Raw genomic sequence first — 14,154 nt, forward strand, 5'->3', positions numbered from 1 at the left:
CAGATAAAGACAGCCTTTGAGCTGTTTTCAATTACAGAGCATTGATCCACTTCCTCTTGATCAACTTCACAAATTACATGATCCACTTTTAGCTCCACTCTCTTTCCACATGCTCCTGAGGTCTCTGTCTGTTCTCAGTGCTCATCTGAGCCAAGCAGCACTCTGTGGGCTTGGTTCTGGTAGGGGTGGGCATTGATTAAATGTTCCCTCCGATGATCTGTCATGTGTTGGCTGGAGAAGTGATCAGTGTGGATTAGTGAGATCCATCACAGAGAAGGATCAACCCTGTGATAGGACTTCCTGCTCTCTGACACCATATATATATATATACAGTTTATGTATCTTAATTATTTCGTGTTTTAGGATCTTAAAGGGTAAAAACTGTGATGTCAAAACCTCTCAAACACATAGAAATGCTGCTGTAATGCTGTTTAAATGCTAATGTCTTTCTATTACTTGTTAGCTAATTTCTTATTAAGAACAAACACACATTTTGATACATTATTATTGTGCAGTTGCGCATCATTTTTCTCAATTATTTTAAGGGTTAGTTCTCCCAAAAAAAATAAACATTTTGTCAGCATTTACTTACCCTCGTGTCGTTTCAAACCCGTATAACTTTCATTTTTATGTGAAACACAAAAAGAGATATTTTGCAGAATGTCCAAACTGCATTTTCCCTACAGTGTAAGTGAATGGTGATTTCTGCTGCAAAACAACATTAAACCACAATGAATATAGTCCATACTCAGACACTTTATTCCAAGTCTTCTTAAGACATACAGTAACTTAATTTGTGTCTGTTCCTCACACAAAGCTGTTGTATTGCTTCAGAAAACTTGCATAGAAATGTAGTCCACTAGACATATGGACTATATGTATGGTATTTAAAGTAGAGGTGTGAATGTTCTCAGGATTCGATTAGATTACAATTCAAAGGGTAACAATTAGAATACAAAACGATTCTCGTTGCATCACAATGCATCTTGTCCTCCATTTTTTTTTTTTTTTTTAAGTTGACTTTTTACCGATTTTTATCACATTAAAATCATGTTAAAATGCATATTGTTTATGTCTTGTAATTATAGTTTTGAAACAGTGAGTATTTAAACGTTTACAGATTGGTCCCATTCACTTCCATTGTAAGTGTCTCACTGTAACCCAGATTTGTGCTTTTTTTAAAGAAATGGAGGGGCAGGTCAAAATACATTTTTGTGGTTATCAATATTATACCACAAATGTTGTCCATTGAGCTTAACTTTTATTGAACCTGGAATATACCTTTAATTAAAATTAATCTATGCCAAGTCTATTCATTTTGTTTTATAACCACAACTAGAAGTTGCTGGTCCAGGATGAGTGTGGATGTCAGCTTCTCCTCTCCTCACCAGCACCGGTGATAGTGAAGCGGTTTAAATAGCGGGGTTGTTGCTTCAGAAATGTATCAAGCATCTCATATGTGCTGTCCCATCTGTTTACTCTTCGACTAGAAGTCTCAGATTGCACAACCCCATTGCAAATGCTACAATGGGTTTTAAACCCGAGTTGTTAGTTGTGATACCCAACAGGCAATGAAATGGAGAGAGTGCAAGAGGAGAGAAAGGCGTTGGGAAGCATGAGACAAATAAATTAATAAAAAAATCACCCATCACTCCCAAACTGGACATTATTATTTTCAGCTGGGTTTTTTGTTTTTTTGTTTGTTTTTTTCCTGTGCAAATCAATGCAATAACGGTTGTGAGCTCATCTGTCATGTTGTTTGTTCATACGTTATAACCATTGATCGATTTGTAAAAAAAAAAAATCAAGGGTGATGGTGTTTTTTTGGGGTGGGTCTAATACTTATGGGTCATTGACAAGGTTGTTGAAGGTGTTAAAATTAGAAATCTTTTTAAAAGTGTTGTTTAAAACATTTCTCATGTTCTCAGAAATGTAATCTTTGTGTCATTTGGTGTCATACATATTTGTAAAACTTTTTTAAAACTTTGCACTCAGTCTTGAGGGTCTGAGGGTGTCCGCTCTGTTTTATGGTTTTTATGGTCAACCACCAGTGACTTTGATTTGGTGGAAAAAATCTTTTTTAAATATGACTTATGTTTTCGAACAATTGTTTCAATGCTTTTTTTCTGCACTAGTCTTGCCAACATTTCTTTTTTCAGGAATTTGAACACTAGTGAACACTAGGAAGGACAAGTCAACCCATCGCTAAACTCCAACATACCTGTTTTGCAGTGTTTTCAGAAAACCAGCATCTTTTCATAGTGGAGAGAGAGCTTGTGCACTCAAGGTTACCAGATTGTGTGACTAAAGTGTCACCATGGCAGAATATTTCCAAACTTTACAAGTGTCAAGATCTAATTGGGGGATTTCTATGAAGGTAAAATAGTGGCTAAATGATTTGCATGCGCAGAGTAAGATTTGTATAAGCGTAAATGAAGTTACAGCGTGATAGAAAAATTTGCATGAATAGAGTACGATTTGTGAAAGCGTAAATCAAATCGCAAGCGTAAAGATAAATTGCATGCGCACAGAATGTTTTGCAAAGGTGTAAATCAAGTTCCAAGCATAAGAAAAAAATATTAGCAATACTTTAATGCTAGTAGCCAATCAAATGAGGTTTTCCTTGACCAGTTTGCTCTGACCTGATTGGTTTAATAACGTGATAGACCACTTGTTCTTCATATGGCTCAGCCTTGTTCCTCTGGGTATCTCTCCTCTCTTAAATATCAAACTAAACTATTAATACAGTCCGTTTTGCTGTTCATGACATCCTTTCTTTGCTTGCATATAGCTGATTGCAGGTTTGCAATGTTTTTGGCCATGTTTATGCGCAAAAACAGTGCCAAAAGTGTAAGCGCAAAAAAAAGGAAGTCAGAAGAATACACACTAAATTTATTTTGTGTTAATACGAAATTACAGATCCACAACACATGAATTATACTTATGCAAAGCATTAAAGTATAGCTAATATTTCTTTCTTATGCTTGCCACTTGATATACACCTTTACAAAACATTCTGTGCGCATGCAATATATTTTTATGCTTGCAATTTGATTTATGCTTTCACAAATCTTACTCTGTGCATGCAAATTTTTCTATCACGCTTGTAACTTAATTTACGCTTTTACAAATCTTACTCTGCACATGCAAATCATTTAGGGACTATTTTACCTTCATAGATTTCACCTACAGAAATCTGGCAAAATCTACAGAAAAAATTCTGACTAGCTAATTGCCCTTATTTAAAGTCTGTTATTTATCAAATGTAGAAGATTTTATATTTTACTTGCAAGATTAGTTCTAATACATGATACAATTAATCTAAAGGGGATGGTATGGGGAGATGGAGGTTTTAAAAGGGGAATGTTTTTTGGTATTTCTTGCAACAAGGGGGATGGCATCCCCTCGCATCCCCCCTCAACTCGAGCCCTGGTTATAACTACTAAACTATCCCCATGCTATGTGTGTGGGTTTGTGAATGAATTTTGGGATCGTAGTTTCATTCGGTCACGAGTTTAGTGTATGTATTTGTTTCTACCATCTCACTCTGCCTCTGGTGCACGCCAGTGTGCTGCAGCAGTTTAAACTGAACTCAGAATTCATTCTGAATTTTTCAAAATTGATTCAGAATCATTGGAGAAAGAAATGCAATGCATCACTAAATCAACTTTAACTTATCCACTCACCCCTGACTTAAAATGTGCTTTTTTTTTTTTTTTTTACCTTTTTGGAGCTTGACAATATAACTCACCATCCACTTTCATTGTATCAAAAAGAGCATCTTGGATTGGTAGGAACTGGTAGAAAACATACCTGGAAGCAACATACAGTGCATCCGGAAATTATTCACAGTGCTTCACTTTTTCCACATTTTGTTATGTTACAGCCTTATTCCAAAATGGATTAAATTCATTATTTTCCTCAAAATTCTACAAACAATACCCCATAATGACAACATGAAAGAAATTTGTTTGAAATCTTTGCAAATTTATTTTAAAAAAAATAAAATAAAAAAATAAATCACATGTACATAAGTATTCACAGCCTTTGCCATGACACTCAAAATTGAGCTCAGGTGCATCCTGTTTCCACTGATCATCCTTGAGATGTTTCTACAACTTGATTGGAGTCCACCTGTGCTAAATTCAGTTGATTGGACATGATTTGGAAAGGCACACACCTGTCTATATAAGGTCCCACAGTTAACAGTGCATGTCAGAGCACAAACCAAGCCATGAAGTCCAAGTAATTGTCTGTAGACCTCTGAGACAGGATTGAATCAAGGCACAGATCTGGGGAAGGGTACAGAAACATTTCTGCAGCATTGAAGGTCCCAATGAGCACAGTGGCCTCCATCATCCGTAAATGGAAGAAGTTTGGAACCACCAGGACTCTTCCTAGAGCTGGCCGCCCGGCCAAACTGAGCGATCGGGGGAGAAGGGCCTTAGTCAGGGAGGTGACCAAGAACCCAATGGTCACTCTGACAGAGCTCCAGCGTTTCTCTGTGGAGAGAGGAGAACCTTCTAGAAGAACAACCATTATGTACATGTGATTTTTTTTCGTTTTTTATTTTTGATAAATTTGCAAAGATTTCAAACAAACTTCTTTCACGTTGTCATTATGGGGTATTGTTTGTAGAATTTTGAGGAAAATAATGAATTTAATCCATTTTGGAATAAGGCTGTAACATAACAAAATGTGGAAAAAGTGAAGCGCTGTGAATACTTTCCGGATGCACTGTATATGTCGGAAAATTTTAAATTCTCTGAAATCACAAACCCCCATTTCCTGCTTTTATTGCTGTTTTTCTCTCTCTCTCTCTCTCTCTCTCTCTAGCTCTTTCTTTTCTCTGTTATCTCCAGCAATATTATGTAAAACAGCTGAAATGAGAAGTGTACATTGCATGTTTTAGTTTCAAAGATGGTGCAGGTACAATGCTGGCAGCCACATATACTGTAACACTCAGTATGATTAAGACAAATCAGCCCACATAAACTCAGTGCTAACATATGACAACATACAGTGTCATAATCTGTGCCCAGCTGCCGTCCCTTGCAGCGTTAAAATGTGCACGCGAAAATGCCCACATTCACATTTACATGCCCTTTACACATTGCATCATATATTTATACACAACAATGCACATGTTTTTTTTTAAGCAAATTGCTTGTCACAACCCACCCACAAACAAGACAGCAATGCACTACAATCAAACATGTGCCCACTGGGTGAACTATCCCTTTAATGCGTTCCCAGATTTCTTTGAATCATGATACCATGTAGCAAGTGAATTTACGAATCTTGTTTCTTTATTCTGTCAATTCATGTGCATCCTTTGTATTTTGCAGGTCCTCCTTTACCTCCTCAGGATGTGCAAGTTCAGTTGGGCCAGAGTCCTGGAGTCCTGCAGATCCGATGGAAGCCCCCTCCCCTTACTCCTACTGGCACTTCTAATGGAGCCAGCGTTATAGGCTACATAGTCTGCACTAAAGGTCAAAAGGTAAAGAGATTATGTTGGATCGAACATCCATCATACATCCATCAATAATGAAAATTCTTTCATCATTTACTCACCCTCATGTTGTTCCAAACCTGTATGCCTTTCTTTCTTTTTAGACAGAATTACTGCCTCATTTACAATTCACTTTCATTGCATCTGTTTTTTCCATACAAAGAAAGTGAATGGTGACTGAGGCTCTTTCTGTCTAACGTCTCCTTTCCTGGTCCATGGCAGCATGAAAGTCATACAGGTTTGGAACAACATGAAGGTGAGTAAATGATGATATAATTAAACATTTTGGCTAAAGTATCCCTTAAATTATTAACACTGCAAATAGAGCCATAGGACAGTTCCAAGATCTGTTATGGAGGTTAAACATGTTGTGCTAGTTATGTACTGAGGCTTGAGGGTTTTTTAGAAATCTGTAGGAAAGAGGACAAAATACTGATTTTAATTCCGCTCACGGGTGCCATCTGGTGACCAATTGTCATTGGTGGCCAATGTTGTCCCAATGTGCAGTGTTATATAATGCAGAGGTTTATGTAAGGCATTTGGAGGCTCTGACAAAAACAAGATGATATTAGCCAACGATTGTAAGACAAAATTGAAGACTTTTTCTTGTTTGTGGCTGGTGCTATGTGTACGTCACCTCTTTTAAATTGTTGTACCTTTAGAAACACACATACAGTGGGGTTCAAAAGTCCACATTAAAAATCTGGGGTTTAAAAATCTAATTTAAACTTGGAAATAAACAGAAAGTTGTAAGATTTAAAAATATAGATTTAAAAAATGTAAATATAGTAAAATGAATAAGAAGTATTTAAGATTCTGCACAATTTCTAGGTCACTAATCAAAATTAGCTAATTTGTGAAATTGACTGTGTTAACTCTGTACAAAAGGTCGGGTTTTCTTTGCTTCCAGTGAGGTAAACAAGATGCTCTTTGGAACATTCTCAAATCATGCTGGATAACATAAATCATCAGGATTTGCACAATCTTGTGGAGATCATGCCAGCTTCAGTGCATGTTGTCTTTAAAGCAAAAGAGCAACATATCAAATACTAAGACATTCTGAAAATTTTTATACTGATAATACTGTAAAAGTTGCATATGTTAACATTAGTTAATGCACCATGAACTACATGAACTAACAAAGAACAATTGTATTTTTATTAACTAACATTAACAAAGATTAATAAATGCTGTACAAGTATTTATGTTCACAGTTCATGTTAACTAATGCATTAGCTCAGTGGTTCTCAAAGTGGGCTGCACGCCCCCGAGGTATTGTAAGGGGGGGCGTGGAAGACTGCCCTCTTCTCAAATCTCATTCACTTTCTCACATCCAAATTTGCTGTGATGACGGAAGAACCAATATGCGTGATTTCTTTTCCTCCGCCTTTTTCTCCTCATGGGGCTGGGTGCACTCACTGAGCTGCACTTATGTAAACAATTATATTCTCCTGTGCACGCCAGATTTGAATGGGTGAAGAGGAAGATTTAAGTGAATTAAAACATGCATTTCAATGCAATGCAAGTGAATGGTGACCATACCTTTCAAGCTTCAAAAATCACATAAAACCAGCATAAAAATAATCCATAAGACTCCAGTGGTTAAATCCATATCTGCAGAAGGGATTTGATAGGTGTAGGTGTGAAACAGATCAATGTTTTTCAAGTAAAAAAAAAAAGGACTTAAATGTTGATCTGTTTCTCACCCAAAGTGATTGCATAATTTCAGAAGACATGCTTTTATGCTGCCTTTTATGTGATTTTTGGATCTTCAAAGGGCTGTTCTCCATTCACGTGCATTGTATGGACCTACAAAGATTCTTCTAAAAATCTTTGTTTGTGTTCAGCAGAAGAAAGAATGGAACCTTATTGTAAAGTTTTGCCATTTGTGATGATGTTTGTGTCTGGTGTTTGTTATGTTTTCAGATAGCAGAGATCATGTACCCCACTGCAGATTTTGTTACTGTGGAACTGAACCGTATCCAGTGTCTTGAAGCGCGAGAGGTCGTTGTGAGGACAATATCAGCACAAGGAGAGTCTCAGGACTCTCCCGTGGCCACCATTCCTCTTAGCTACCTGGTGCCTCACCCCCATCCACACCCTCATCTCCAGCCTCACCCTCCACCTCACCCCCAGCCTCATTCTCAGACGCATCCGCCCCCTTACCCCCAAGCCTACCCGCCAACCCATCCACAGCCACACGTTCAACCCCAGCCACCCCACCCTCACCCTCACCCTCATCCGCCACCCTCTCACCCCCACCCACAGCAGCACATCCATCCCTCGCCCTCCCTGTTCCCCATGTCTAAACCCAAACTCCTACCAAGTGCCAGAGACCCCCATGCCAAAGAGCCAGAGATGGGCAGGCGACTGGCACAACCCTGGGAGCCACACCCCCGTGCCCCATCACCCCTACCGCCCCCTACACACCAGGGGCACACACTGGAGCCCCCTCACATAGAGGGCCGGCGCTCACCCTCCCCTCAAAGGATCCTGCCTCAACCTCAGGGAGCACCCATTCCTAACACAGTGGCTCGTGCAATGGCCCGGCAGGCGGCGCAGAGGAACTACCCAAACAACAGGGTGAGTCCAGTGAATATATAGCAAGGTGGACTCTAGTGGGCAATAATCCCAAAGGCATAGGAAATGAGGGCTGAGATGGCAAGATAAAATATATATCAAGACATCAGTGTGTCAGGGAGAGTGGTGTGCATGCTTTGAACATGTTTTTACTAGTGGTTGACTGAAATGGGTTGTTCAGTGGTCAGTACCAGCATCAAAAGAGCAGGTTGGCCAATAAAATGCTGATATACCTAGTAGGGTAGGGTGTTTCTTAAACTTTGGGCACTTTTAGCACTTTTTTTATTTACTTTTTTCCCACTTTCCATGGGAACATTGATTGTTCCTGGGGGAACGCTGATCATGCCACTGATTAGCGTGCCGAGCAACACCTGTTCTCCTCTAATTCACTCCCTTCTTAAGCCTGTCGTGTTCTCAGTATCTTTGCTAGATTGTTGTTTGATGTTGAGTACTAACCTCACTCTCTCTGCCTAGTTGGTCCTGTCTCGTGTATCTGTTTCTTGCCCGCGTGTCAGGTGTCTGGTTGCCTTCCAGTATTGCTGCATGTCAGCTGGTCTTCCACAAAGAATACCTCGTCTCTGCCCGTGTGTTGGGGTTAAGTTCGCTCATCTCTGCTGGACGTTGTTCTGCATCTCACTAGCTTCAACGGAGGATTCTACTAATCTGTTCCTGACTTCCACAATGCACACACTCATCCTACGAACACACTCTTCACAGATTTCCCCTCGCGCGACTACGATGCGCACGCCATTGGAGATCGCTTCCTGCTGCTGCAGCAGGTGTTGGGATTTTCTACATTCCTCAACCCAGTGACTGCTCATTATTATTGTTAATAAATCCTTTGAACCATTCCTCTGCTCTTCGTTCGTTACATCTATCTATCTATCTATCTCTCTGTCTAATGTGTGTGTATATAGCAGTTCCTGTCTACCATTCACTGAGGGCAATTTAAAAGAGTGCGCTAATAAAACGTGATGTCATCCATAGCAACGAGGTCAACTCCGCCTTACTCTTATCTTAAGATCCCTTTCGATTCAGTTCACTTGACATTGCTGTAAGCACTATGGGGAGTGTCCTTCACACTTCCTTGTTGAAACCCTTATACAATCGCCCCAATCCTTCTGATTGGCAATGGTGTCTAAGCCCCACCCCTTTAGGCGTGCAGATGGCCTATATAAGCTGGCGCTCAGTCACCATTTCTTCAGAATTTTCTCTTTCTTCAAGACTGCAAACTTCGTCTTCGTCTTGGAACCCTTTCTGCTTCACCATCGATATACACTTACAGTGGACGGAACTTCTCAGCAAGACACAAACAGAACAACTTGACACCTGTACCCAGTGCCTGTACCCAGCGCCTGCACCAAGAGGCTTTCCGCTCACCTGTGTGTTCCGGTGAAGAGTTCTCTACATCGGCATCAAAGATGCTCTCGATGAACGGGTTCTTGCTTCAGACGCTTGTCGTTGATCAATGCGGCACTTCAACGAAACTCCTACCTGCTTCCCACAGCGCTCCTGTTGGAGTTACTGTATCCTTTATACTGTATATATATATATATATACAGAATTATCTAAAGAGCCACTCGCGTGATACGCGTCTTTTTGAAGATGTAGTTCCGCAAGTGTTCCCTATGCGAACGGCACATCCTGCTGCCTTATGAGCACAAGATCTGTGTTCATTGCCTGGGCCATGCCCATGCACAAGCAGCTCTCATGGAGACAGACTGCCCTCACTGCGAGGGCATGAATCTCCAGACGTTGCGCTCTAGGATCAACCTTGTTCTAGTCTCTCGTGCCCTCCCACCTGCCTCTTCTGTGTTAAGTCCCAAAGGACCACATGAGGAGGCACGGCGGGGCAGTGAGGTTGAGCTGGAAGAATTAGAGGATATCATGCAAGCCCTGCAAGCCCCCCGAACTTTCGATCTAACATCCTCGCCTGTGCAATATGCGTGTGATGAGCACAGTCTCATTATGTTTGGTGGCTCTGACGATGGGGATGATGCTGTGTCACTCGCAGCTTCAGGCGAGTGGCCCATGGAGGATATTGCAGCCCCTTCCACCAGCGAGTGCACTTCCCCTTTCCTGGCACACTCCCGATCTAATTCCTCCAGGCAAAGAATCCATCTCTCGCTGCCCCAGCGCAGCAGAAAGAGCCATCTGTGAAGCCACACAAACCATGTCCCAAGCGTAAGCACCTGCCATCTCAGCGCAAAAAACGCGCCAACAAAAAGAGGAGCCCAGAGCTCACCATTATTCGCGGCCCAGAGCCAAAGAAGGCTCGATTTGAGGCACACAGTTTTCTCCCCTCTTCCCCAATACTGTTCATTGGGAACGGGACATTGTTCAAAATGTTGCTTCTCTGTGTATTACTCAAACAAATATTGTTCTCACAAAAGAGAAAAAAGCACCCATTGTACAAACACGGGACACTCACACAGTCTCAGAAAAATGAAAATTTCCTCTTCACGTATCATACACCCCACACATTATGCTCAACCGCTTCCCTATGGTGAGCGGCGCTCTATCTCTTATAGCAAATGTGAATCAATAAGCCTGCTGTCCCGCTGCGCAAATGCGTGGTGAGCCCTCATGGGCATGTCAGACTGGGTGTTAAAAACAATCGAGCACAGTTATACAATTCAGTTTGTACGCCGGCCACCTCGCTTCTCCGGTGCTTTGCAATCTGTGGTCCGACCACAGGATGTGTCAGTGTTGCACGCAGAGATTCACAGTCTTCTCGCAAAAAAACACGATAGAGACTGTCCCAGATTGTGACACACACAGCGGGGTTTACAGAGGTTATTTTCTCATTCCGAAGAAAGACGGCAGGCTTCGGCCCATTCTAGATCTGAGACGCTTGAATCGCACACTCGCGAAGCGCCCATTCAAAATGTTAACTCAGAAACAGCTCTTATCGCACATCCATCCTCATGATTGGTTTGTGTCAATAGATCTGAAGGACGCGTACTTTCATGTACCAATTGCACCACATCACAGGTGGTTTTTGAGATTCGCGTTTGATGTTTTGAATTACCTCGACTACTGGTTATTACTAGTCCAATCAGAGGCACTACTGAGTGAACACAGAGACTTGTTTTGCCATCTGAAAAATCTGGGTGTGAATGTCAACTGGGCGAAAAGCAAATTTTTCTCTAGCCAGCAAATCTCCTTTTTAGGAGTGCGTCTCGACTCATGTGCGCACACCTCACGAACGAACATGTACAGACCATTCTTCTGTGTCTTTCTCAGTTCAAACTGGGGAAAACATTGCCACTGAAGCCATTTCAGAGAATGCCGGGTTTTATGGTGGCAGCATCTGCCGTCATACCGTTAGGTCTGTTACACATGAGACCTCTCCAGAACTGGCTCAAGCGACATGTTCCACATCGCGCCTGGAACCTTGGGCACATCGTGGTGACTCGCCGCTGTCTGGCTGCTGTAGTACCATGGATAGTGCTGGCCTTCTACCAAGAGGGTGTTATGCTGGGTCAAATTTTCAGAAGAAAAGTGACCACAGATGCATCCAACACAGTGTGGGGTGCGGCGTGCGATGGACGCCCGACTTTTGCCACCTGGACAGGTGCGAAATGGGCGTGGCACATCAACCGCATAGAACTACTGGCTGTCTTTGAGAGATTTTCATTCTGACATTGTGAATCACCACATTCTGATTAGTACGGACAACACAACAGTAGTGGTGTACATAAATCGCCAGGGTGGACTCTGATCACCACAAATAATGAGTATGACACAACGCCTCCTCCAGTTGAGCGGGCGTCATCTCCACTCATTGCGAGCAACACATGTCCCAGGTCGTCTGAATTTCGGAGCAGATATGTTGTCACGCCAGGAAGCATTACCAGGGGAATGGAGACTTCATCCTCAGACAGTGATGAGGATTTGGGAAATATTCGGCAAAGCGGAAGTCGACCTATTCGCCTCAGCGAAGAGCACCCACTGTCCCCTTTGTACTCCATGTCCCAAGCCCTGCTGGGCATGGACATGCTGGCTCACAAATGGCCGGTGAAACGCAAGTATGCGTTTCCCCCGGTGCGCCTCCTTCATTCTGTCATCAGCAAAATCAGAGAGGAGATGATAGAAATACCAAACGGCACACAACGGGAAATACCGCTGAGGAGAGACCTTCTCTCTCAAGTGCAAGGCATGATTTGGCATCCCCAGCCAGTGCTGTGGAACCTGCATGTGTGGTTCCGAACGGAGCACATCGGACGAGCCAGAATTGGCTCAGTCGGTGATTAACACCATTTTACAGGCTGGAGTACTGTCCACGAGATGCCTCTATGCACTTAAATGACACGTGTTTGCAAATTAGTGTTCTTCACGTGGTAAAGACCTGGTGAATTGCCCTATAGCTGAGATTTTGACATTTCTTCAAGAGTGGCTGGACGCTGGTCTTACCCCATCAATGCTCAAGGTTAATGTAGTGACTATTTTAGCCCTGGAGACTGGCTCATCGATAGGCAAACATAATCTAGTCATAAATTTCCTTAGGGGAGCAAGGCATTTGAACCCCCCTCGCCCTGCTATGGTGCCAACTTGGGACTTAAATCTGGTGCTGAAAGCACTCACAAACTCCCCGTTCAAGCCATTGGAATCTGTTGAGCTGCGGGTGCTTTCCTTAAAGACCGCACTCCTATTGGCCTCATTTAAATGGGTGGGTGACATGCAGGCACTGTCGACTGACAGCTCATGCCTGGTGTTTGATACAGATCTGTCAAAAGCCACCATTAAACATAGAAAATGCTACGTGCCTAAGGTTTAACAACGCCCTTGAGGGCATAGGTGGTTCATTTGCAAGCCTTCTTTCCCCCACCATTTAATTCAGATGAAGAGCAATCTATGCATATGTTATGCCCATTGAGGGCATTGCATACATGTGTTGAGCGCACCCATCAGTTTAGGCTGTCTGATCAGCACTTTATTTGTTATGGAGGATGCACAAAACGAATGTCCGTCTCCAAACAAAGGCTCTCTCACACTTGCTTACGAATCACAGGGTGCGAATTGCCCTATTGGTGTCAAAGTGCATTCGACTAGAGGCACGGCCTCTTCATGGGCATGTGCAAATGGTGTGTCCTCACAGGACATATGTTTGGCAGCAGGACGGTCCTCATAAAACACGTTTGCGAGATTTTATAATCTGGATGTGGTGTCCATCTCACAAGTCCTCTCTGTATAGAGCGCTTCTGACATTAAAGGTGAGCCAAGCCCTTATTATGGGTGGGCAACCGACTATAATCATACAGCCACTTAATTATATGCTGTTGAACTGCTTCTTTACAAGTCATAAGTACTCCCATAAGAAATAAAACCTACTTTCCCAACCTTGTTGTGAGAGAGTTAATAATCCATACTGTGTACTGTATATCTATATGGTTCATATACTGTAGATCCCAGACTACATTAATTTCCATTTGGCATCCGCCATGTGGGACTGTTCATATACACTTTAATATGACTTATAAGCAGTGTTGGGGAGTTACAGAGTACATGTAACAGGATTACGTATTTAAAATACAAAATATAAGTAACTGTATTCCACTACAGTTACAATTTAAATAATTTGTTATTAGAATACAGTTACATTCAAAATGTATTTTGATTACTATAGAGATTACTTTGCATTTTATTGTCATTTGTTTCATTTAATATTTAGTCCTTTCATATGGAAAACATTTATACATATAAATGATGCGATCCAAAGTGCATTTGAACAGCGGTGAAACACTTTCTTATGATGTGTTTCATTCATACAAGCAGACAAAGAAGTAAGTTTGAAGTAAGTTTGGAGCAGAAGAAATAGAAATAAACCTTGTGTAAATTGTCAGCTTTACGCTAAGCTAAAATGCTATTTCTAGCCATTTTACATGCACGTTACCAGGCACGATCATATTTTTTATCAAGAAAATTCACGTTGGATCATAATTTCTTTTTTCTTTGATAATAGGGTAAAAATCGTATTCTTGATAATAATTTTTGGATTGTTTTCCAGTAAAAATATCTAAAAATCCTTCAAACAAAATCAATTCGATTTATCTTGTTTT

General features: G+C 41.6%; 1 protein-coding gene across 1 annotated transcript in view; it reads left to right on the forward strand.

Annotated features, from left to right (window-relative positions):
• Nucleotides 1-14,154, forward strand: part of LOC127414760 (RIMS-binding protein 2-like) — a 246,122-nt gene that overhangs the window by 200,821 nt on the left and 31,147 nt on the right. The window contains exons 15-16 of the mRNA XM_051653018.1: nt 5,349-5,500; nt 7,439-8,095. Coding sequence (XP_051508978.1) covers nt 5,349-5,500; nt 7,439-8,095 — 809 coding nt within the window. The remainder of the gene's footprint in view (nt 1-5,348; nt 5,501-7,438; nt 8,096-14,154) is intronic.

This window comes from Myxocyprinus asiaticus, chromosome 24 (genome assembly GCF_019703515.2).
Source record: "Myxocyprinus asiaticus isolate MX2 ecotype Aquarium Trade chromosome 24, UBuf_Myxa_2, whole genome shotgun sequence".
NCBI lineage: Eukaryota > Metazoa > Chordata > Actinopteri > Cypriniformes > Catostomidae > Myxocyprinus > Myxocyprinus asiaticus.